We start from the raw sequence: 26,728 nt of genomic DNA, 5'->3' as shown, positions 1-26,728 counted from the left end.
TCTCGACTGGCAATAACAGCTTATCTTCTTTCTTCCCCCCCCCCCCCCCCCCCCCCTGTATTTTGCAGGGTACATCAGATCCACAGTGCGTTGTCTGGGACTATGGCAACCCGTAAGTTACTCTAAATGATTCTGATGTGTGCATGTGAGAGCGAACAGTGCAGTAAAAGCATGCGTCTGTCAGTGTGTGTGTTGATGTTTATCTTGTGTGTGCTCATGCCCAGTCAGATTAATTTCATTAATGAGCTGAAAACAGTCTAATGAAGTTCCCTGTGTTAGTGTTAATTAAATTAGTCAATGAGAACAAACGCCATTCTCTCTGTGTTGCAAAGACTTAACAACTAACATCACTCAGATCGCCTCATTGGACCAAGTTTTCCTTTGTTGCGGTCCTCTGTTTTATTTTTGTTTTTACATGTACTCACACCATGTTAGAGGCTTCATTCATAGTTACTAAATCCACATTTAGCTTAGCTTGAACATTCCAGTTTTATGCCACCAGTGACCTGATTCTTTAGTTTTGACCGAACAGGTTTTTTTCACTGGTCTATGTGGGCCACTGACTCTTTGACATTGATGTATGTGGATCATCTAGTGAACTACATAATGTAAACCAGCACAATTGATCATGCTAACCATTAACCCACATAGTGATTACTCTTTTTGTCAATAACAAAGTCAAACTTGTTCAAAACCATCAAGCCGGGGTTTGGTGCCAGGTCATGGTCTCATTGCACTTTCACTGAGGTCACAACGGCCCATATCTCACCCATGACAGTATGACTGAACAGATGCAATTTCAGTCGGCTCATTTCAGAGTAAATGGATGGTAAGTTCTTTTTTGAGGATGCCACTTTGGCTAAATCCAACATATGCAGCACCAAAATATTCTCATTTCCATCTCATCAAATAGTAACGCTCAGTCAGTGGCCCAACACGTCAAATTATGACACTCTAGATAACCCTTTAGGGTCACTTTTGGACTTTCAGGGACAACATTTTAATTTTGGCCTGTTATATGCACTCTGTCTTTTCAAAATAAACTTCTATGTTGACAGGAAATGTACAGTATCCACTCATGAAATGCATAGAGCAACATTTCAAAATAAAATTCCAATTTAGGTTTTTTTGTTTGAGGTTTACTCCCCTAGGTTTTTACGACAAAAGTACGTGGTACAGTGCACACTTTGCATTGAAAGTTCTTCACTCAAGATCTGCTTACTCAATTCTTCTGGAGCTTTTGAGCATATCTCATGGTAGGGCTGTGTAATATATCTATCTTACACTGATATTGTGATATGAGACAAGCTAGGGTGTTTGATTTTGGATACTGTAATATCTTAAGTTTGGTCTTTTCCTAGTTGTAAAGACTACATTACAGGAAAGTGGTTTAATTTTCTGAATGTACCAGACTGTTCTAGTAATTATAGCCACATTGAAATTATAATTAATCAACAATCTTATTGTGTAAATATTTTGTGAAAGCACCTATAGTCAGCACTACAATATTGTCTCAATATCGATGTTGAGGTATTTCGTCATAATTGGTGATATTTGAGTTCCTCCATATTGGTCACATGGTCTTTACTGGCAAATGACGTTTGCTCAGTTGTCATGGAGACTTCCTAAGAGTGCTAAGACTAATCAGTTATATTTACAGTTATAAATCTCTTCTGATGAAGACCATGTGATTCAGTAAACAGCTCCAAAATAAGTGAGTAAGTGTCCCTTGAATGAAGATTTATTTGTCAGGTGTTTCATTGTTATATCGATTAAAAAGGCCGATTAGTTGTATATGAATATCTTTTTTAAAAGCCTGATTTGACAGATGAATCTTCAACCCACCAAATGGCTTCATAAGACTTGAATTTGTCTGCACAGTTAGGCCTCCCTGTCTACTGTGACAACACAATGGATGGCAGAGAAATCCCATTCAGCTCAGCGTCCCCCTTGAGATCACATTATAGTTTACCCAGTCCTAGCGGAGTACTCTCTGGTGACCAAAGCATACAATGGGACCGTAGGTTCACACGGAGGGGATAAGACGTTTTGTAACTTATCAAACTACCCCTCTCCATCAAGGTAGGAGAGGAACAAAGCTCGGCAAAGTCAATTAACTAGCCGGCAGATTACAGCTGCAATCAAATTAAATTTGCAGACGTTAGAACGGCAGAGAGCCCGGCAGAATATAAAGTGGCAAGGTGGCGGCGATGTCTGTCAACCAAACATGCTCAAACTGCGAGGAATGTGGAAAACATCCAAATGAGTTTGCCAGGGATTGGGTAATATGTTTGCAGACATGCACAGTAGGGAGCACACACAGATGCTTAGAAGCTTTCACAAACACACACACAAAGGCTGACCAGGACCTGGTTAATGTGACATGCACTGAAAATGCAGGCAACAAAAAAACAGCAACAAAACAAGAATGTTCCAGTTTTTATAAGCGAAGCTGTCTTCACCAGCCCGAGCATGGAAAGATTTGTCTATTTTTAGCGCCCGTCTCAGCTACTCCCGCTGTCCTAAACTGACAGCGATATTCACGATCTCCATGGGTTGTTTACATTTTGAGGTGATGCACAGACTTGACCGCTTCAGTGTAAACAGCCTGAGGTCAATCACAGCATGCTGTTTGGGTGCAGATGCTGTTAGGAGAGAGTGTGAAGCTGTGAAGCCCCGCCAACTGGTGCGCTTCAAATAGAATCTGATAGTGACATATGGAATTCATCATCTATACATTTTGTGCATCAAGGACACACATACAAGGACACCTGCACAGTGAGCAAACAAATATATAAATATACACTGACTGTACATTGTTTGGTGTTGCAGTCCTCCTCCATTTGCTGGCCAGTAGATCTTGACTGGAGCTGGGCAGGAGCGTGCAGTTGATATGGGCAGAGAACATGTTGTACAAAGCAACCGTTTGTTTGCTGGAGGATATCACCTCTCTCAACCTGGCTGTCTCTCTAACGGAGCCACAGGCTTTGAGGTTGAGCGGGAGGCAGACAAGAGGTGGAGAATGTATAGATAGCAATGCGGAGGAAGGGCAAACACAGCGGAGCCAGACAGCAGAGGAAAAGAAGTTAAGCTTGGAGACAGGGAAAAAAAAACTTTTAGTCTACGACCTGCATATGGAAGCCATATTTAGCTCACACAGATGCACCCACATTTAAAAAAATGATTGTATGCTTCATGTGTAACATCCCGCCTTATTTGTTGTAATGCACACATGGGTAGTGTATACTTACTTGGAGATCAGAGGCTCAAATTTCTAAGGCCCACTGTCATCCCACACAATTGTCTGTGTGCATGTTTTTCATGCAGCAGTGGTCCATTTAGAAATCTGCGAGCGATTTCAGCGGTAGCTCTCTCCCATTTGCGCTCTCTCTCAGCTGGCTAAGTTGGCCAACAGTTTGTGGCACTCACAGTTCATCTCAGTATTTATGTGTGAGTGTTTATTTATTTATTTTGCCCCTAACAGGCCCATATGTCGGCACCATCTGCCCACCCAAATCGTTGCACTCACCATCCCTCCCTGTCTTCCCCCATGTGCCTGTCTCCTCAACCTACTCTCGTTCATTTGCCTCGCCGGCTAGAATAGATACTGTTGTGTTTAGCTCTTGTAAAAGTTCTACAGGGTTCGAAATCAGGAGGTTAGAAGAGGCAAAGGAAGCTAGAGAAGAAGAGTACACATTTTCTGACCAAATTCGGAGTAAAACAGCACGTTGACATGAAAGTCTTCGTCCTGTCATTTTTATCTACCTTGAATCTCTTTCATTTCTCCGCAGTCTCTCACTAACTCTCTCTCTTCTTTGGGAAATGATGATGTTCCTCTTTTTGCTGGGTGGTTGCTGACCTTGCCTCTGGCATCTCCGCGCTTTGACCCTCACTCTGCCACAGTATGGGATATCTGGCTGAAGCCCCAGTGACACACACACACACTGTACAGTGGAGCACTTATCTCATGTCTGGTGCATTATAGATTGGCTCGGTTAGATCGTATACTATATGTGCCACTCCCAGATGTGTTATACTGATTCTACGGCTGCTGCTTTTTCAATCAAAACAAACTGCCTTTCGCTGGTATCTATAAAATATACATTGCACTACTCAAATATTTATTTATGCTCATATATTTCATATTTTATTTGTAACATTTGTATTTTGCGGCACAGAAGAAACGTACTCTCAATACAAATGGCACAGTGCAAATGCATTAAAGGCAGGCGAATGAGCAATCTCAATTTAAAGCGTGCTTAAAAAAATATGACCCAGTAGTTAGAGATGAATGCAATATACACTTTAGATGGATGGATGACAGTAAGCTTGTGAAGGGTTGAGGGTCACTTAATCCTATTTCTAATCCCCTGTGGTCTTCAGCTTGATCGAGGATCAGTGGTTAAAGAACCAGGCGCCCCCTCCCCACCCTACCCCCGCCGCCCATCACCGCCGTAGAGTAATAATGGCCTGGTGTGCAGCTCAAGTAGCTCTAACATCCTCAATCGGACACGGTAGATTGAGGCTTGCTTTGGGCTCAGACTGATCTGGCAATGCTATACCGGCAGGTCTTAACCTTAAATGAGGTATAAAAAAAAATAATAATATAAAAATCAAAAGCATATTCTGCTCACTGCCAAAAACTAGCTGGACACAAATCTGGCCAAAATGTAATCACATTTATTTTACAAAAGGCATAGCAGCAAGTTGTGACCTAAGCCAAGTGTATGACACTTCTTTATTCTCGTGACAACGTTATGGCCATTTATATGCCATCCATTACTCTTCTGTGTAACAAACAAGCAAGTAAATGAATGAAAATACATAATTACAGTTTATTGTTTTTCCCTCTTGGATAGCTAACACTTCACTATCAAAGTCTGTTCTCTAATGCCTTACATTAAAAGAGTACTGCATCAATTTAGCATTACTGTCAGACTTGGGATGGACATGATGGAACCAGAGACATCGTCTTTTTTATTCGGTTCATTCATATTCCTTGTCAAAACCTGGCACCATTTCTTGTTAGATATGATTAAAGAAGCATTTCACTGCTGGGAAAATGGTCTTCTCATAAAACTGACCAATAAACGCTTCTGCTGCTGAGTGATATAATGTGAATTTGGAGCCAGGAAACAATATGGCAGCCGTCTGATGACAAATGATCTCGAATTACAGTTAAACAGTGAGCTATAATATGTTTATGAAAACATTTAAGGTGATTAATAGGCAATGCAGTAACAGAATCTCGGTTCATATTATATCAGCACTGATCTCAATGTATTTAGCCTCAGTTTTTACAATGCAGGAAACAGTATGGTGCTGACTTCCTACTCACAGTTCTTATACTACAGCCAAACAGTGCACTAAAATATTAGTTTATTAGTTGATCTGAGTTCGGACTGAGTTTGAGCATGATCTGCTTTGAAAATGCAGAAGTACAATCTGTAGTTCGAGAGGGTCCATGTCACTGGTCCGACAGCCCATTGGTCCGACATCGCATTAGTCTGACGGTCCGCGGTGCTGAACGGCTCCCGGCGGGCGTATTTCTACCTTGATGGTGCGCTGCGACCGGCTCTGGGTCAGCTGGGAAAGGCTTGAGGCGAGGCAGGCTCATGGCTTATATGTTTGTCACTTTCTTTTTCATTTTAACCCACACCATGATCTTTTCCTGACCCTAACCAAGTGGTTTTTGTGCCTAAACCTAACCAGACCTTAACCACAGGGCATCATGATGATTTTGGAACAACAGGACTTCGGAACAATGGGTTTAATATGGTCGGAACAATGGGATGTCGGAACAATGGGCAGTTCCCAGTTCGAGATCCAGCAAAAATTTGAGCCGAGAGATGAGCAGGAAGATGTGTGCGCTGGTAAGATGGCGGGAGGTCTACCATAGTTCATTTAAACAAACTATCCACATTGTTATGATGCAAAGCTGGTTGAAAATCAGCAAAGTGTCCCTTTAAAATCAGAATTCTATAATTGTTAGCTACAGTTGAGGAGACAACCTTGGATGAAGTAAAACCTGTGACCAGAATAGTCATTCATTCGACTTTTACTCATACTTGCCCCACCTCGAGAGCAAATTAAACAGTATAAATAAACAATTACCCATTTTTCTGGAACCCCCTGGACCTCCCTAAGGACCCCTGGGAGTCCCTGCCTGGACCCCCTGTGCTAGCAGAAGCTACTCCTCCAGCAGAGACGAGGAGCAGGCTACAGGGGTCTGCTGAGTTACACATATGAATGTGTGTCTGCATTAATGTTAACCCTGTAATAGACCTTGTCCATGGTTTATTCAGCCTCTTGCAGGCCCGGTGCATTCTGGTATATACTTCAGCTGACTTCAACCCTTCAATGGTTTAATGGATTCAGAGAATGAATGGATGCTATACAGACAGTCCCTGAGGAGACAGCATATAGTTCAGCCTAAAAATAGCCCTCCATACGAGGTAATAGCCAGACACATTATAGCCTGTACCATCTAACACAGTGCCTTTACATCACATTTACATTGTACATTGATCTGCCTTATGCTGTTTTCTTTTTCAATGTTTGTTTCAAGGCAGCTGCTGAACTTCAGTGGAGGTTTTATTATAAATCAGCTTTTGAAACTGAGCCACACAAGAGATGCGTTAAAGTATTCATTTTGTCAGTGCATACCTCTGTCGTAAATTGTGAAAACAAAAAGAAAAAGTTGGTTGGCTTGAGATCATATTCATGTAGCACTTTACACCAGTTCCACTTGTGCATATTTCCTCATCCCTCCCCGTCATCATAGACAAACACTTAGACAGAAACAACACACACGCTAATACACTTAACAGTGTAGCCACCAGGAGGAGGAGGGCGGGAGGGGGGGTGGAGAGCTGATAGGGCTTGCTCCACTTTTCCATCTGACAGAGCAGAGGGGATCAAGACTGTGTCAAACAGCGAGTCAGTGCGGCAAGAGGGAGTCAGCCAGTAGGGCTTATGTGGACTCTGCCTACATTGGGCATTACAGACGTGGACAGGCTCTCAGCTCATTTCCTCAGCTATCACAACAGTCCTTAGACAGCGCCTTAACATGGTAGCTTCGATTCTCAGCAGGGGATACTTGGGTTCTTGTCGAGGACAGTTGGCTTGAGGGTACTTTTGTGGCTTTAAGTAACCGTTTCATGTTGAGATCAATTCTAAGAACTCTTGTGTTTAAATCTGAACTTTAGATATGATCTGTTTCTGCTGCTGGACTGCATGGATGAGTGTGGGCTGCTTGCACTTACGAAGAGTTCTCCACTTTAGGCTGGGTGATAAGGTTATGTAAAGCAGGTTAGGATTGTTAGGTTTTTTTCTTCATGCATTATTTTTATTGATTGCGCCATCATGTGACCAGTGGGAGTGGAATGGTGCTCTGTATGTTACTATACGGTTAGTGATAGCCTGTAGAACTGAAGGTGTTTCCCTTGGGCGAAGATGATGATAGGCATTTGTAGTGATTAGTATTTAAAGTTTAGATAAGAAGTGGAGGAAAGGAAGACTTGCTTGGAATACATTGCCTCCTCATTGCTGGACCTTTACAGTTTGGGAAGCACTTGGTAAGTAACATCTACAACAACTTAAAATCTATTTTGGCTCATTTTGTAGCTGTTGTGTTGAGATGTCCTAACTATTTGGCGCTACAAACACTCTCCTACAAGATCAAGCGCAGCATTTGCCTCATGTTATAGACTCACACGTTATCTTCTTTTCTCTCATGCAGCTTGAAGTAGGCTGAGAGGGCACTGTGTTAGAGCTTTGTGAGATTCAGAGTTGTCCCGAGGGCCTTAGCGGTTCTCTTTGAGCCCCTGACAAGATGCTCAGTTTCAGAGAAACCCACCACATTTTCTACAAGATGTAACGCTTGAAAGCATCAGGTTGTGAAAGCCCAAAAAAAAACCAACCCCTTTCATACTTTTTTGGAAGCGGGATTAATAATCCATTTTCAGCAGGAGCCACTTTCTTCAGAGCGGCGCGCCGTGTCCATGTTAACACAGAATGCAGGCAGTCAGGACAGCGGGCCATTTATGGCCGTAGCTGAAACCTGTATCTCTGCCTTTCCTGATCGCTCACTAGCTTGCACACCAGGAAGAAAGATAATCCTGGGAAAGAAGCTTATAAAGTAGCCCATGGCCATGCCAGAGAGCAGATTGGGGCGGTGGAGGTCAATGACAAAGCATCCTCCTCGCACGAGAATCAGGGAAGAAGCGTGAAGTAGGGTTTTGTGTGACAACCTCACATGACATGAGCCACAAGAAAGACAAGTAGGCTTAAGCAGGGACAGTACAGTTGTCCCTATTAAAATACCAGTTAAAGTGGAAAAGTAAAGAAACTAGAAATCAATGAGTATCTGCCGGAGAACTAATAGTTTTGTAGATTACTTGTACACTATCCGCTACAGATATATCTTAGCTTTCACATGTCTGGCCTTGTGATGGCTCCTTCCTTCTCCCTTTTTTGTGTCATGTTGAAAGTGGTGCCTTCTGATAAGAGATGACTGATGCACTTTTGCCCCTAAATCATTCCATAGCACATGAGACTGATATCAATAAATATTTCATGTTCACGGTACCACAACAGAGATACTATTTAAAGGCCTGTACAGTCTTTGACATAAACATCACAGCAATCTTCAGATAATCTCACAGCATGTTCTTGTCGTTATAAGACCCATCTTTACATCAGTCAGTGGAAGAGAGGAAAGCTTAGTTCCTACAGAGTTAATATCTGGGTCAGATACATTCATGCATCCCCACACACACACATAGACATAATACACTGAAGTGCAAGCACGGGCCTGCTCTGTGCCAAATGCTGTGTAAATGTGGGATGGTCAGTCCTGCGTAATAGGTGCTATGGAAGGTTGAATAAGTACAGATGATTTGTGTCATGTGAAGATTTGCTTCAGTGCTTCCTAGCTGTATTGAGAGTAAAAGGCCGATGTGCTCTGCCTCTGGTGAATGTGCAGTCTGGGTCCCTGGTGGTCGGGGATGTAATGTCTACAGGAATAGATTCCATCAGCCAGAATAGATGTTTTTCCTCCACACTGTTTTTCATTTATTTCTGTGGCTCCAATCAAGGAACTAAACTCCTGGCATCGTGAAGAGGTTTGAGGATATGTATTCACACAGGCACAGAACTGACGAAAAAGATAAGCAACAGTGCAATTAAAATCTGTAAACAAATACAAATAAAAAAAAATAAATAGATAAGCTCACCTACGCCTATTGATTTAATTCTTTAAATCTGAAAAACAAAAAGTCTAGCACAATCAGGCACCTCCAGTATGTGCTGAAAATACTTATTTCATAAAATGGTCTTTTAACTATAGACACTCAATACATTCAGAATTATATCTAAAACTGCTAAATCTGCACATTGTTCTCAATATGGAGATTGCTGAGTTAGCAGCTAACAGCGCCAACATCGCTAACAATGATAACAGTGCTGACAGGGTTAACAGTGTTACCCTGGGGGGAACAGGAGGATGGGTGCTATCCTTCTGCGATGACACCCTCCCAATATCAGTGGCAACCGCTGTATGAACACAGTGCAGAGCAGCATCAATGAGCTAGCCATTGTGGTACACACACACACACGGGACTCACATGCAACATGCACATGCCACCAGACCATTGACCACACCACGAACAGAGCAGATTGCAACACACAGAGAGTTAGCATGACTTCATGCTTTACTCAGGATGGCATGACTCATTATGTCTTTACATAGTTGCTGTTTATTAATACTCCCGGTGTTGTATACAGAACCCTTACGTTTGAAAAAAAAAACGTGTTTATTGCACTCTTAACAATATAGAGCTTCAGGAAATAAAGGGATATAAAAAAAAACACGTGACGATGCTTTTTGCCAGATTTAAACCCATGATGTTGCATTTGATATGTTGACAGACAGCTGGGGAACCCAGGATGACCCAACCCGTCTAAATGTGAATCTGTCAGTATTAATCTTGTTGAGTCTACTGTACAGTGTTGGGCAACACCACCTCATGGCTGTAATTCAAGCATCTGACCATATTGGGTGATACTGAAAAGGATGCTTAGTGTCCAATATGTAAACTTCAGGCTCAGACTTCAAAGTTTCCACTTATTTTGGCTAATCAGACCTTCACTCTGGTTGAAGGTATAATGTCAATAGACTGTTTCTTCACAGCAAGCATTCTAACTTCATACAGAAGTAGGAAAAGCACAAGTATAATAGCATTAACAATGGATCCATTCTTCTGTCATGACGCCCCAGTAAGTCAGAGCCAGCATGCGCAGTACCAGAACCCTGCACCTGAAGCAGGTAATGGAATTCAGCTGTCATTCATTGTATTATATACACCTGTGCTTTTATTGTAAAGGTGTCAAAATGTCTTCCATGACAAAGGGCCAATTACATCTACTGTAGAAATCAGACTGTAAGTAAAGCTGTAAGGTGTCCCACCCCAACAGGGAGATGTCAATCAAGCACTATCTCGGTCTTATCAGGCAAATGAAATTAAAAACAAACAAACAAAAAAAACACGTTTGAATGCACCAGTTGAGCCCAATCTCACTCCAAAGTCGTTGAAATCCGGCGCTTGTGCGGTGACTTGTGGCGTCAGAAACCAACAAAAAAGCCTCCCATTAACGGCGGTATGATACGCAGCTGGTTGCCTTTATAGTTTGATGATGTCTGGCAGCGTCGGGGAAACGAGGCGGGACAATGACGAAAGTTAAGGTGGCGAAAGTCCAACTGGGGCAGGTGGGAGGGGTGGTGGATGGGTCCAACAAACTTTCACCCAAGAGAGCGGTGTTCATATCCAATACGATTCTCAAGCCAAACCCTGTTCTTTTTTCCTAAACCCAACCATGTGTTTTTGTTGTTTAAGGACTAAGGACAGTGTTGTAGTGTATTTATTGTGGAAGAGACTGTATATAAAAGTTAAATTTCTTGTGGAAACAGAAGTGTATTTTGAAAAAAGACAATGCATGTAACAGGCAGAACTTGACACAGCGTCCCAGAACGTCAACAACCAACACTCCCAGGGTACCTTGCACGTCGTATGTGGACGTGGAAAATCCATTCCCAAACATCAATATGTGATGAGGTCCGAGTGAGAATGTGTTGACCAGTGGGGGCTTTAAATATGGCATGGGTGCTGGAATATTAAGATGCTTTAGCATTTGTCATGTTTAATTTTGTATTTTTTTAAAGAGTAATGCCAGAGTCAAGAACATAAATATAGAGTAGAAACATTACAATGACGAATATGTACATTGTAAAAGTTTCAGAATGAGAGAGCCTTACAGATTTGTGCAGGATGTGCAAATGTTACAAGTATAGAGAACATGTGAGGTTTACAGGAATAGCAGTCGAAGATGTGCATTAATGTAATGCATAGAGAGCCAATGGGGTGATATCAGAGTCTGTGTCAGTGTGGGTCCTGGGCCTTGTTGATAAAACCAGCTGCAGATGGAATGAAACTGTTTTTGTGCTGTGAAGTTTTGGTCCTGATAAACCTTCAGTGTATAGAAATATGACAGTACATGTGCACTTACTGACCGAACACGCAGGTTATTATTGTCGCCTTCAGGTGCCATTCATGCTGACGTATGATGACGACAGTTTAAACCCGTTTCAACTGTGTCCTCTTGAGGCCACTTAACTCCATGACCCTTGAAGTCCCTCTCCACTACAACAAGCCCTCCCTGTCTCACTAGTCCTTCTGAGTCATTAGCTCTCTGTTTGAAATGTGTGTCACCAACTCTCACTCTGTTTTACACAATGACTATTCAAAGTTCTATTTAAAAAACACACAAAACAAAAACAGAAGCACATTAAACATCAGGTTATACGGTATTTATGGCAGTTTTCTCAGTAACTTCACAATATCATGCTCTGAAGATCTCCTGAAGACTTTATAGCAATTTGAAAGTATTCTCTGTGTAATGAGGATACGTTTTGCGATTTACATGCTATTGATTTCCATCTGTGTGTGAAATTTTTTTGTCATCCCTCAATGCTTTCTTCATCTCTTTGCATTTATTGCTGTTAGTCCCCCCACATTTGTGTTTTTATTCCTCCTGTGTAATATTTTTTGCTTCTGCACATCTGACCGTTTATGACACACACATTTTGATGGCAAAGAAATGAGCAATGAGAGACAGAGCAATGGACACAGGGCGTGCAATTTTACTTCTAAACTATATTTTTTGGTTACGGTCATCTCCTAAATCAGTTTTGACAATGTGTGCCAGCGGCTGAAATTAGCTGATAATGTTAATCCCTATTACATCAATGACAGCTATGTAGAACAACATTTTCTCATGTAAAACTGCTTCAAATGCCAAGCAGTGACAAGATGTTGACTCTTGCCTACATGCAGCACATTAGCCCTTCTATCATAAGCTTTAATGCTGTTATTCTCCATCCCTATACCTTACAGACATTATGTCATCCTTGCCTTTTGAGGATAACAGGTTGCTTTGGATGAGAGACGCTGGCAGCACGTCACTATTCTGTGTGCTTTTGCAGTGACTTTCCCTCCTCACAGCTCAAATCCCTGCGTCAGGCCTATCAATTTCAAGAATTCGAAGCATGTTTAACCTTTTTTTTTTGTTTCTTAACAGGGTGCAATTGGCTTTCATAGCATTGCCCTTTCAGTAAAGGGTTGGTGCCAATTTATTCTCAGTAGACATAAAAGGTCAATTTACGCTGTTGTTCAGGAAGTATTTTTCCTATTTTTCTTAACAGTTGCAACATCATTCTAAGCAGTTAGGGGACAAATTGGAAAGGCATTGTGATATGTTACTGCAGTGGTACACTGTACGTGTTTTAGCACACTGTTGATACCTCCAAGCTGTTGGTTTCATCACGAGCACAGAGCACTTTCTGTAGCCATGCTAACGGCGTATGGCTGGCGGGGATGGCCCACTACTTTAGTCCAGACTGAAATCTCTCCAGAACTATTGGCTGCATTGCCATGAAATTTGGCACACACACATCCTGTTCCCCAAAGGAAGAACTGTAATATCTTTGGTAATGCCTTACCTTTTTATTAAGTTCATGATCAGGTCAAAAGTTTAAGTTGGTTAATCCTTTGCTTTAAGACCTTTAGACACCGAGGGCATATTTTGGAGTGATTAAGTCACACATCAATATGTTTTTCCAAGCTGTTGTTTTTGTTAGGAGAACTGTCACACAGGGCACGAATATCATACAGCAAAAAAGCATCGTGATGAGGCTGAGCTTTAGCACCGCAAATAAAGGCATCAACCAATCACATTGCACCTTTTACTTTTGAAGATTATGAAACATCATAGATGCTCTGTAGTCTCATCAAGACGACAAACTTTATCACTCCTTTGATGATAATAATAATAATATTAAAAATAGTGACAATAAACTTAAATTCACTCAGAAGACTTCACTAAAAAGCAAACTCAGTAAAATGGCTTACAGCAGCTTCGGCGATACAACGACTCAGTGCCAGGCGCTGCTCTTGGTCAACAGGATCCCAGTAGTTCTCACAAATGTGCATCGCTGCCAGTAGGAATAGTTTTGATGCAAAGTATTTCCAGGTGAATTTTCCGCATTTTCGTGGCATTTATTCGTCACAACCACAGTGTGCAAAGACCTTTAGGAACTAACAAAGCAGCAACATCGGAGGCTAAAAAATGAAGCCACTGAAGCCATGGAAGTGCCATAAATGTCAATTCATCGAATGGCCACTTGAGACTGGCTCCAAAACAGAGTAAATCCCCATAGACACCAGTGTTAAAAAGCCCAACCTTACATTAGAAATCAACATGTTTACAGCCTGGTACAAAAATAGTTTTGGTCTCTATGGCTAATTTCAACATTCATGACAACTGTGCAGGGGTTCAATTTTTACATTCATTACTTATCAAGGCTTAAAGTTACACATATATAAGGCCACTACAGTGACAAGCTTTCTGCGAGGTGTTGCTACAGTTGTCAAATATAGTCACTTCTGGCTCCCAAAAATCAAGAGCAGCAGCCTAAATGAACTCAAGCCTTTGGAACAGCAGTCCACAAACCAATGAGTGACATCACAGTACTATACAGTGTATAAAAAAATGCAGCTAGTGACATTCCCTTCAGGCCCAGCTATACTTTGTGCTTGGTGCTAACAAGCTAATTTTACCATGCTAACATGCTAAACTAAGATAATGGATATGGCAAACATTACACCTGCTAAACATCAACATGTCAGTCAGTGTCATCATGCTGTCACTATCGGCATGCTAGCACGCCAACCTTAACATTTAGCTCACAGCACTGCTGTGCCTAAGTGCAGCCTCACAGAGCTGCTCGCACGGCTGAAGACTCCCATGTTGAGTTTATATGGTTCAGGTTGCTCGGGGCAAACTGTGTAATCCCCATGTGCACTGAGGGATAACTACCTGTCGAAATGAAGCCAACTCTGACATCCATTAAATAAAACTTTCGTCTTCATCAAAGTCAAGACCAAACAACAGATGTATCGATTATCGCAATGCTAGCAAACTGGATGGCGTTTTGTAAATTTACCCACCTCAACATTTGTTTGGATAATGCCAGGTTGATATCTTTTCAGTATACATTTGGGATCCATAGCCTATAAACCAGCTATACTGATATGTACACCTGTTTGTACATCTGGTACCTGTTTTCCATGATAAGAGGAGTCAGCAGCAGCTCCAGGCTCACTCAAGTGCCATAACAAAACTATAACAAATGCCATGTCCTTTTAATCTTTCCTTGCCAGCTAAGCTCAGCTGATAATTTAATACTTCTATGAGCCCAGCAGAGCCCACAGCAGTAGAGGCTATTTATAGCTGTCATGAATAACAAAGATCAGTGTTTGGGTGAAATAAAACTAAACAAAAGTCAAAGCAAGCTTTTTGTTGGAAGACATCAATACCAGCAATCAAATCCAGCTGAACGAGATGAGGGTCAATTACGCTGGAAATTCAGCAGCCAACACAAAGAGGTCACAGATAATGTGTATTTCTGAGTGTGTGTTGGTGTTATCTTTAGCGACCCCCCGTTGCGAGCTGTCAGACAGCTTCTCATTACCCCAACTTCCTCTTTGCTGCACAGAATACTTGATATGTGTGTGTCCTTGTTGGATGTAGGTAGACCGTTTGCGTCAGTGAAAGTGCGGCATGCATGCTTTTACATGTGCATCTGCAGTGATATATACATCAACCGACATGCATAATTCAGCACACAACATATGCCGGTGTTAGACACGCTCATTAATGCATGTGCAGTCAGAGTACATATGGGTGCTCTTTCCTAGTGTGAACGAAGTCATTTGTAAATACTTTACTTGACAACTCTTGGGAGTTCACACACAAACTCACATGTTTTGTATGCCTGGATGCAAGTAACCTCAGATGAGTCAGTGCAAGCTCAGTGACTTTCACATCTACATGTTATTTTTTTCAAATAAGAAATGTAAATGTAACCCTCAAACTACCTCGCAAAATGTACACACTTTGGAGGATTTCCTCATAAAAGGTAACAAGTGCACGTATTCTCTCTGTCACTCTATCCTTGTCTTTCTTCCTTCTCTCTCTCCGTCTGAGACACACACACACACACACACACACACACACACACAGAAACACATAAAGCCGCGCACCATGTTGCTACCTGTCAAGCTGTCTGCAGGCTTCACTGCTGTGACTCGTTTTCCGATCTTCAGTCTTTGAAGTGTCACTGTGCAGATGATGATCATCTGGGAATTCTACTCACATCTCATTACTGACATTATGAATTGAGTGTCGCTGTTTGGTGTGTGTGTGTGTGTGTGTGTGTGTGCATCTGTGTGTATGTGTTGCATTCCTTCCTATTCAGACATACCTTTGAGAATTACGTTCAGACATACTCGTCATTTGTTGTCACACTGATCATGTTTGAGTGGCCTGTCATAGCGCAAGTTTATTTAGTCGTCTGTGATGTATTGTACTGAGCTTTTGTTGACTTAGTGTCACTGGTGGGTAGTTAATGTACTTTTTAACCCTTTGTTTACTTTGATTGACAACAGAAGGACAAGATGCAGTAACAAGTCAACGTATTATATAATCACACATTTTGATGAACAGATGGCAAGAGATATCAAAATTAGACCTTTTTTTTGTTACATCTGAAAAGAAAGTGCTTAGTAGAACTGCAACTGGCAATTATTTTCATTGTTGATTAGTTTGTCAGTTATTTTCTCGATCAATCGTTTGGTTGTTCAGTCTATAAAATGTCAAAAATGACGTGAGAAATGACAGTCAGTGTTTCACAAAGCCCAAAATGACGTCCTCAAATGTCCAACCCACAACCCAAATGTATTCAGTTAACTGTCAAAAAGGAATAAATAGACCAAAAGATGCACACATAAAAAAACAATTTTTTTTCCCTTCCTTTACCTCTGGAGGCACAGCCCGGAGTTTTTCGACTAACGGAAGTGCAGGAGCCTTGGTGATCGCTCACGCCCTTAACTTCCGGTGGTGCCCCCAGGAAATCGCTGTGTTGTTTACAAATACTTTGGGTAGAAAACCAGCAGAGTTTAGCTATATATCACATTTTTCACGTCACTATATCACCATGTAGACTAATCTGATGTTTGTAAAGTCTATAAACACAATGATTGAACAAACGTTACTATTTCTGTGTGTTTTGTAATTAACATGGTTATCGTAGATTAGCTGGGCTAACCGTTAGCTGTTAACGTTAGCTGTTAGCGGTGTCTGTAGTAACCATAGACTGTATAAAAATAAGGTAATAACTCAATAAATGGTCCATGAATAAAATATTTTTTCCAGCAGATATCTTAGTAACAACATGATTGAGCTAGCAAAGCAGTTTTGTGTTGCTATGTGTGGTATTTATTCAGTTATGGGAAATCACGATGTCTAGAAAGCAGCAGTGGCTGCAGCTGACAGGGAAAGTTAGCAAAGCTAACATCAGGATGTCATCTGTTAAAAGCCTCCCGTTGACGGATACGACATGAAACTACTCCAGTTAGCTCAATCATGTTGTAACTAAGACATCCGCTGGAAAAAAAAAAAAAATTCACGTTGATGAGCCAGCGTTTTGGGTGGAGCGGTCGCTATGGACACGGAGCTTGCTGTTTCTGTAGGTACACATTTCCTGGGGACACCTGCATGTCTCGGCCACGCCCCCTCCATTGTGATTGGCTAAAGCGCAGCATCGTTCAAACTCAAAGCCCCGCCCTCCCCGCCTCTGTAGTTGTCTTTCACACAGGGCTGCCGACAGATTCTACAATGTAAATTGCAGAATCTGTCTTGAGAGATTAGCATCGCCCTGGTTTCCTCGTAAAAAAGCCTATGTGATTTTTCCATTGGATTTTGGCTCATTGCAAAATATAAGCTCCGTGGCAAGCAAACGTTTATGATACTTACACGTTTTGTCCAGCAAGATAATCTCCACAAATGAACACCACTGTCACGATATTTCAATTTTCAATCAATCAATCAATTTTATTTATAAAGCCCAATATCACAAATCAATCATCATAAATATTTGAAGCCTAAATGCAATCGCCAGAGGTAAAGCTAACGTTATTCTATAAATGAACTACACCACAGCCGCACCTTAACGCTGACGTTCTGTAGTCTCTTTTAGCAACTTGTTAGCACCGCCTTTTTTAGGAGACACAAAAGCTGAAAAAAAATCAAGTGGGGTATAAACTGATGTATTTAATGTTTTAAATGTCTTAATATTGTGTGAACCACAAACCCATTCAAGAAACCCATTGCCTTCAAGACGAGGAAACCAGGACTGCTGAAATGCTAACTCATTTCTGGGTTTAGGGACTAATTCCTTGGATACTTTATGATAATAATGAAAATGACCATAATGTGATGGTGTTGATGGTCATGATGATACTTTCAATTGTTGGGTCACACCTGTGTATACTGTTTGCCATTGCCAGAATACACACTAAAGAAGGGCGTCTTGCCAGAAGTGTCCATGTGGCGACATTAAAAATTCAAACTGGAGTCCTGATCTTTACTTCATTATAACTTGTTGGGTCTCCTCATATTACAGGTACACATAATATGTATCTCTGTTGAAGAAGTGAGTGCCTCTACAGTAGGGCAACTTGAGGAGGTGTTACTATTTTTAGGTCGAACAAGGAGGAAAGGTATCTTGAAATCTCTTCATAAGATGTTAAACTATCTGTCAGTTATTTCTCCAAAGGCAGAATGACATCCAAATTGTGCCTTAAGATACTGTAAATACAAAAAAGCAACAAGCCAGCTTATCATTTCTCATAAAGTGAAACTGTCGCCAAAGCCTTCCCTCAAGATGCAAACAGTGCTCAGATGTAGAATATTGCCCGTCAAAGCCCATATATTTTCAGTGTATTAAGTGATTTTAAGATCATAAATATTATGCAAATCCTTATACAGAGAAGTCCTTATATAGGCAAGACTTTATTACATTTTCCCTCCATCCGCTGTGGAGGGTTCTCACTGCTATTAGCTCGAGAGGAGGTAATTAAGTTCTTCTCTAAAGCATTAGTGGAGAAAGGACAGTGCACACTGTACTGTCTGCAATAGGATAACATTTCATCTTTTCTGCTGTACGAATCTTTATAAGGGAATGAACACGATGAACAAACATAATCTGTTTGAAACAAAACTAGATACTTTTTGGGTTTCTTAGCTTTTCTTTCAAAATGTGCAGTCCCTGACATAGCTATGATTCGTTATTGTTGCCAACTGTTTATTGGCAGCCTTCCATGTTCCTCCTCCATTACACTAGACTCACCATATATGTATTCATTACCTTAGGCAAAGTCTTGAGTGCATTTCTTGTGCACACTTTTAGGTGACCTTCGCTAGATTTCCCTTTTCCCAGAAGCTAATGCAGTCATGCAGCAGCACTGACATGTTTCCACTGTTGCTTCTTATTATGTTGCTTCCAATAATGTTTCTCCCAAGGCCCACCTGCCTAAAATTGAATCTAGGTCTCTTGTGGCCAAGTTGTTGTACCTCTTTGCTACCCATATGTCCTGACAAAGAGACGTTTTGCTCCACAAAAAGCTTTGACTTTTGAAAGATATTTGTCAGATGAGCATTTTTCAGGGCTGCTAAACTATACTTCTCACTGGTTACACAAACACCATACTTATTGAAATGCCTAAACGATTGAGGTTATGATGAGAGACCCATCATACACCAGTTTTAAACATTTGCATGTAGTTTTATGTTTCTTCATACAAGCGTTAGAGTGATATCATACCAAAAGTTATGCGAAAATGTTGTATGATATCTCGAATTTGCACCCTTACCACTAAGGTTAGATTCAGGAAATGAAATATGATTGGGTAATGTCACATTACGTACTTAGCTTAAAATCGGGACATCAACCCCAGACTCCTGGGTTAAAGTCCTGTATTTGTGTGACCAATCCAAACAAATCAGTCCTCATACTATGTCAACTCCATACTTTGCCCCCTTCATATCATGGCCGACAGCCTGCAGTACATTGGCCATGTGATCGAACCCTCCTGGCTCATGATAATGTGGGTTGTACAGGAATTCTAGTGCGTTACTTTTTGTAGACATAAGTGTAAACAGTGAATGAGAACTGCCTGAAATTGTTTTGTTTTCAGGAGTATAAGGTTTCTTTTTTGCATTCTTTAAAAATCAGTAAAATCTTTACTATGCAGGATTTCCCTAAAAAACACTGTATAAACTCATTCAAAAGTAATCCCTCTCAATCATCACTTATGACTCACAGGAAGTGTGTTTGACGGTGTGTTTTTCTGCAGAGACTCTGCCCTCTGTCTGTATGCTCATATTTTCTTTGTTCAGGACGGTAATGGGTGTGTATCCCCACAGCACTCAGGTGAGGTTGGAGCTTCATTAAAAGGTAGCAGCAAGGTGCCAGGCGCAGGCAGTACACATCCAAGAGACACAGCGCTGAAGAAAAAGGCAAATATAACAAGGCAAAACACCAAACGAGAGTTAATCTGGGGTTGGCTTTTACTTTCTCTTTCGCTGGCACGTGTCATCACAAACAGTAACTGACACTCATTTACAGTATACTTTTAAAGCCTCTGAAAATACAGCTGTAATATTTTACTATATCATTGAAATCAACCATCAAAGGTAAAAGCGTCTTCATTATAGTTCACTCAAATTTAAGACAACACTCATTTGAAATACCCAAAACTGATCTAGCTTTGACGAAAAATAGTAATCTAGAATCTTATTATTTATTGTGCCTTGCTGTCTCTTTGCCCATCAAACACGAAGCTAGTATTCTTGACCCCAACAGGACACCTGATCTGTAGCTGCTCTAATGTCTCCCACAATGTTTCCATCCATCTCTGATAACTAGAATAGAAGTATATCCAGGGTTAAACATGAGGTTAATGTGTAGTGTGAGCTGACGGGGTAATTAGATAAGTTGGTATCTTATTGATTGACCTCGGCACTCAACCTTCTATTGAGGGCATTTAGAGCAAAGTGGAGAGGGGAGGGGCAAATAAAAGAAAGAGGTGAAAGATGGAGAGTAATAAAGTGTACAAGGTTCTATTGTATGAGATTCTGGGCACTCTCCTCCCGAGTAACGTGTTGCGTGTCAAAGCAATTGACCATTTAGTGCTGAATAATCCCCATCCACCGTTTAAGCCGCACTGGTCTTTGTTAACTGTGAGCTGATGCAACCCTTTTCATTTGTCCTCAAGGCCTCAAGTCTCTTAAGGTATTCTTCCAAGAAAAAGGCGAAGGGATAGAAAGAAGAAAAGACAGAACAAAGATGACAAAGAGAGTGTTTAGGGTGCTAAACACGGAGAGGATTTAAGAACAAGTGGGGTGACATTGGCTTCTAATGCCAGCAGGGTAAAAGAGCCTGTCAGTGTGCGTGAGTGGTGATGACTGCATATTAAACCTATGGATTGAATGGGTGAACTTAATGATCTGCCCTCTGAAACTTTCTGTCCCTCCCTCGCCCCTTCCTTGAGGTGGAACTTCCTACGAACGTGTTTAGTCATGTGACAGCTCTTTGTGTGTGTTTGTCTCACGCTCACTGTTTGTCCCCTGTGCCACCCACCTACACCCCCCCCCCCCCACCTCCAGGGAAGCTGGCGCAGAAAACTGGGGCACAGAAGGCTGCCAAACGCTCGCGTCAACCACTGTCCACACCAAATGCCTGTGCAGCAGGATATCCACCTACGCCGTGTTAGCGCAGCAAGCTAAAGACCCGGTGAGTCACCTATGCGTATCCTGATGTACTCTGTGGGACTTGGGGGGCTTACAAGGCACCAGGGGCCAGGTCAGTGAGCTGCTGACTGTAGTATGGATTTAGATGGCATCCCTGACAGGAAGACATGACTGTGCAATACAACAGGCTGCTAAGACTGTCATTAATTGTCTGTATATAGTTGTCTTTATATCCATTCACTGCTGACAAGAAGAAGATGGGTGCAGATTCAACAGTGCCATCAGTGTTTAACATCATAACAGTATAAGAAGCTGTTTTGATCAGTGTCTCCATGCTGGTCTAATTATGCGTTGATTGACAGTCACTCCTCACGCTATGCAACTTTTTTTATTTTATTTTTTTAGCTCAAATTTGGTAAAGGTCAGGATGTTCAGTCAGGGACTTCCATGTGATGGGAGAGAAAGAAAGGAGGCGTCAAGAGAGAGAAAGAGATTTTATTGTGTCTGTGTGCGATTTCGCCTGCAGCGCATAAACCTGCACTTCTATAAATAGTTCACGTGGCTTGCAGCGTGTGTTTGACATGATTAAAGAAGGCTTTTTAGCAGTCCGGGGTAATGCCTGTTCTGATACATTGACCCATTCTCCTGTTTGTGCGCTAATGGACATCCAAAAACCTGACAGCTTTTATTTCACCCTCCTCTCTTAGCCAGTCTTTTCGTCCAACAAACCCCTATTCATTAATTTCCCACACCCCACATCAGCTCCCCATTTTTTCACACCTTCCTGTCTATTATTTATACCCACTTACTTGCCTCTTCTTAGCCATATTTTCCACTGCTGTGCCTTCTCATCAGTTCTCCCTTTCTTCCTCCTTCCTTCATCCTTCTTTTCACCTTGTTAACACTTTCAGTTGTTGTTCTCACTTTACGCTGCAGCTCTTTCACTGCCGGGGTCACAAACTGTTCCCTTTAGCTTTGACTGTTAATTTGTCTCCATGCTTGCTTGCACCTAATGCCCACGGGGATAGTGATTACATTAAATAATAAGGGTGTGTAAGGAGATGGAGTTTGCCTTAATTTGTTGTCACACACTTTAATCTATGGGAGGGCTTTTTGTGTGATTTCCTCTCTCTTAATGGTTCGGTGTAGAAAATGGAGCCAGCAAAGCAGATCCCCAGTAAGCACTGCGGGGTAACTCCAGGTGTCACGGAAATGGAGAGTGATTGTGAGGAATGGAGGATTTTAAAAAGGAAATGTTCGACCAAACAGAAAAGGCAGACTGGCTCTCAGCTGGCAGGGAGAACTAAGAGAGAGGGGAAGAAGAAGAAAAAGAGAGAGGCAGAGACGCACTAAGTAATAATGCATTAACAACCAGTGTTGCTGAGATAAAGAGCTGTGGACTTCTGTGGACATCTATCCCTGTGTAACCTTTTCAGCGTAAAACATTGCCTCCATATAGCACTCAGTGGTGCTGTGCATTTACCCTCTGCTGTTGCATTGCTGTTAAAAATGTCTTCGTCCTTACATACACTCTGCATCAAAGATGAAAATGGGGTCTTTGTTTCGTCTCATGCTCCGAATACACTTTGCAAAGTCAGGTGGACTGGACTCTAAACTGCATGAGGATAGTTTTTTTACCTGCTATACAGACTCTGTCTTTGTAGCGTGAGGTTGCTGCCAACTTCACTGCGTGCTTATTGAGTTTAACCAAGTGGTAATGCAGTTGTTTATGCAGGGTTTGGAAGTGTAGTCTATATTTACTGTAAAGGAATTAATTAATTAGATTGTTTAAACAACAGGATGGGTTGATTTGATTGATTTATTTTAATGTGAAATGTCTCTGTCTCTTTGCATTGCTTACAATTAGCTATTCATTATACAGTTTTCTGTAGTTTTCACCTGTTGGAGGGTGCAAAGCCACGTGAAGGAAAAAAAAACAATTAGACCCAATGTGTAAAAATAGCAAAGGGCCATTTGAGTGTTAGCTGTGATTCGAGAGGAGCTGCTGGTTCTGAAAGTAGTTTTCCTCATTTTAAATCTTCCTCAACAAAGAAACACAGGTGTCAACCAGGTAACATCACAATCCTTTGTTTTTTTGTTATGGGTTTTAATTATTTCAGTTTCTTTTTCATTATTCGGGCTTCATGATTGGCTCAAAACACCCCTAAGCCTCGACTGCCATTTCTGTGGAGAAGTAGCCAGTCATCAGAACTTGGAGCTTTCCCAAATTTAAAACTCTTCTTCCTTGCAGTTGGCAATCACAGCTGCCAAATTTAGCCAGATTCCAAAAGTGTGTTTATTGAAGCTGCAGGTGGTGTCATCACTGTTAAAGGTGCACATGATGCAATTTAAAGCTTAGAAATTGTACTTTTTGCACCAAAATGCACTTTAGGAGTCATTGTTAACGTCACCTTAGGTGTTTGTGTGCATTGGCTTGTACAGTTTTATCAAAGAACCAGACATGTTTAACTTGTGTCTCTATTCGGAAGAGTTTCATGCCCGTCCAAGCCATGGAAGTGCTCCAACTGTAAGTGACTTAACATTGTCCAGAGAAAATGAATGGGAAATTCCCTTTCAGGACCAAGGGTGCCAGAAATATGGTAGCTCCTCCAACTTTACAAGTCTGTCTCTTTGTGATGATCGGGGATGGTCTTTCTCCATATGCTTTTTCTATTCAGCACTCTGTCTTTGATAATACTTGAGTGGTCGGTGTGCAAAAAACATGTACGTCTTTCATGTCCAGGTGCTGGATCCAAAGAATGTTGTAGACGCTTCTGTTTCACCAGGACTCACAACACATTGGGCTCAAAGGAGATTGACTCCTTTTAAAATGTAATAAAGAAGGACACTTTGGCACTGTGGCCATGATTGGCATAGCCTCTGCTTAGATGTATGCTGCTTACAGTCTGGCACCTGGTTACAACCTAGTTATGTGGAGGAACCTCCCCAACATAGCAAAATAAGAAGGAAACACAGGCAGAGGGAAAGGTCTCTGCAGATGAATACACCGTCACACACTCCTAGTGGGTCGTAAATGATTATTGAGGATTTGGGATTGAGGTATTGCTTTTGTATGCATCTATACATTGTTTTTTTAGGAAAATCCTGCACAGTGTACCTTTAAAAAAGGAGTAGGCTAGAGTGTTTCAAGTCCGTGTGAAGCAGAAAGTACTCGAACAATGTCAAAAGGTCACACAGCAGGGAGTGTTACTGGAAAGCAAAGGTACTGGATGGAGCATTCCAAGTGACAGCTGCCTTGAACTTTCACTTGGATCAAGTCATTTAATCCATCCAAATTAGAATAAGCATGTTGCACCTTGCCTTGCTTATGTCACCAGCAACACAGCTGAAAGGGTGACACTGCTTGCACCTTTAAATTTAAGACGCCCTGCCTATGCTAAAGGTGCTGAATATACTTTTTATCTAGATAATCTGGACCTGTGGTCTAGGGATCTCTATGTCATATTGCATGAGTTATTATTTTATTTCCCCTGGATATTCCCTCCCCTTTTTTTTTTTTATTAAGTGTAAAGAGGGTCAGAAAGATGATGGCCTTCAGGTGAATAACTGCAGTTATTCATTATTTTGTCCCTCAAAGCTTGAATTACTTCACAGGGGTCTGGAACCTTTTACAGAACTTGGGAAAACATTAATTCCCATTATATGGAAAACCATGATGGCTGCGACCTATAAGCTGAACGGGTCATTCCAGGCGCTATTTCTGGTTCCTGTGACTCCTCTTCCAATTGAGCATTATTGACTTTGTGCTTTTTCCACAGTGAGCAGGTCTGCTGTGATGAGTGAAAGAGGGCTAGGAGGGAAAACACATTGACTTTTTTGACATTCATGATATCTGTGAAGTGTGTTAGTCATTAGTGATTCATCACTCAGCGCCCCGGTTCCACCATTAGACCCGGTACTCAGGGCTGGGAGGTATGGGTCAGTGCGTTTGTGTCGGTGGCTCTCAGTCGGGAGCTGCTGGGGCTCGCGCTGAGTGCACTTTGTTGCTTTAGGGTCCTCCAGAGTTAGCTTTTTATTCCAGCGGAGATTGGATTCTATAAAAGAGGCGGGAGAGACAGATTGAATTTGGCAACCCATAAAAAACCCAGTCACATCCAGACATGCAAACACAGACCACTAGGTATGGATGTTAGCACGTTTACACACCCTTGCACACACACATGTTGGCGTGCACGCACAAAAATGCTCACGTAGAGACTCAAACACACACTCTCGTATGCTGTGTCCAGGCTGTGTGGCTGTTGGAGCAGAGCTGAGTATCAGCAGCCCAGCTCTGACAGCTTATCCTGGGCCACGACGCTAGGGACAAGGGGGGGGTTGAGGATTAACCTCCATGTTTAATAGAAAAGGGAGGGAGGGAGGGGGAGAGAAAGAGATGGAGGGATTTAGAAGCAGTGCTGCCATTACAGGCCGTTTACAGTGGAGCGAGGGATAGCCAGTTAATCCTGTTTACTTTCTATAGCCTCTGAGATTTCCATGTGTGTGTGTAAGTGTGTATTTTGCTGTGTGTGTGTGTGCGTCTACAGAGAGTCCCTCACTATCAGACACAAGACAGAGGTTGGGAAACATAGGCAAGAGAGGGAGAAAGAGGAGTTGATTGAGTGAGGTCATGAAGCCATACAATAAACCAAGCCACTTAATTCCCAAAATGACTGCAGTGGGAACACAAACCCTACGGATATGTCTGGACTCATTGCCTCCGCCGTGCTCATAGGGATCATGGGATTTGGAGTTGAAGGAGGTATTGGCTTTATAAAAGTCAGTTTAACATTTTGCGCCTCAAGTTAATCAAGTGAGTTATACCTCTTTGGTTCGGTTTTGTCAGCACATAAGGCCGCTGTCCTAGTTGTGATGACACGGGAATTGATCACAGTTTCCAAGCGCCTCTCTCTCTTGGGTTCATAGCAGTGGGATTCATGGCTCGTGCTTACCTAAGCGGGTAACCAGAAATGCGAGCGAGAAGGTCAGTGGTTCAAACAGCAGCTGAGACCTTGATGCAGTCAGTGTGGATGAATACACAAACAAACACCTACACACTGGCTGGGATGAGAGGGTGGGGGTGCCTTCCGTATTTCCATAACTCATTTATAAGGCAATTACTGCACCAAAGCGAGAACAATACGTGAAGTGATCCCTGCCTCGGCTCGAAGGGATTTCTCACAGCTTCTTTTACCTGCCAGGCAAACTACTCTTGGCCATCATTCTCATGAAATGATTGGGTCTACTTGAGTCTGTTTCCTCCGCCGTCATTAGCGCTCACTGGCACCTAATCAGAGTGAAAATATCTCACAGCTGAGTCTATTATTAAGAATTAATGGCCAAAGTGCCTGATTTGACTGTGGAGGGACGACAGGGATGATTGAGGCGCCACAAGACGGCAGCTCGTATTTTAACTTTTTAACTCAACTGGAGGCAGTGTTCAGAAAGAAAACAAGGCCTGCCCTAGATGGAGCAGTACTACAAGGTTACATTATGCAAATATATCACACTTGTCAACCGT

General features: G+C 41.9%; 1 protein-coding gene across 25 annotated transcripts in view; it reads left to right on the top strand.

Annotated features, from left to right (window-relative positions):
- The window catches only part of adgrb2 (adhesion G protein-coupled receptor B2), a 285,233-nt gene that overhangs the window by 190,846 nt on the left and 67,659 nt on the right, over positions 1 to 26,728 (top strand). For all 25 annotated transcript variants that reach the window (XM_078175978.1, XM_078175975.1, XM_078175962.1 and 22 more), the window contains 2 exons: positions 69 to 112; positions 21,124 to 21,250. In XM_078175978.1, coding sequence (XP_078032104.1) covers positions 69 to 112; positions 21,124 to 21,250 — 171 coding nt within the window. The remainder of the gene's footprint in view (positions 1 to 68; positions 113 to 21,123; positions 21,251 to 26,728) is intronic.

The sequence above is a fragment of the Epinephelus lanceolatus genome, chromosome 16, assembly GCF_041903045.1.
Source record: "Epinephelus lanceolatus isolate andai-2023 chromosome 16, ASM4190304v1, whole genome shotgun sequence".
NCBI lineage: Eukaryota > Metazoa > Chordata > Actinopteri > Perciformes > Serranidae > Epinephelus > Epinephelus lanceolatus.
This window is presented reverse-complemented; position numbering and strand designations above follow the sequence as displayed.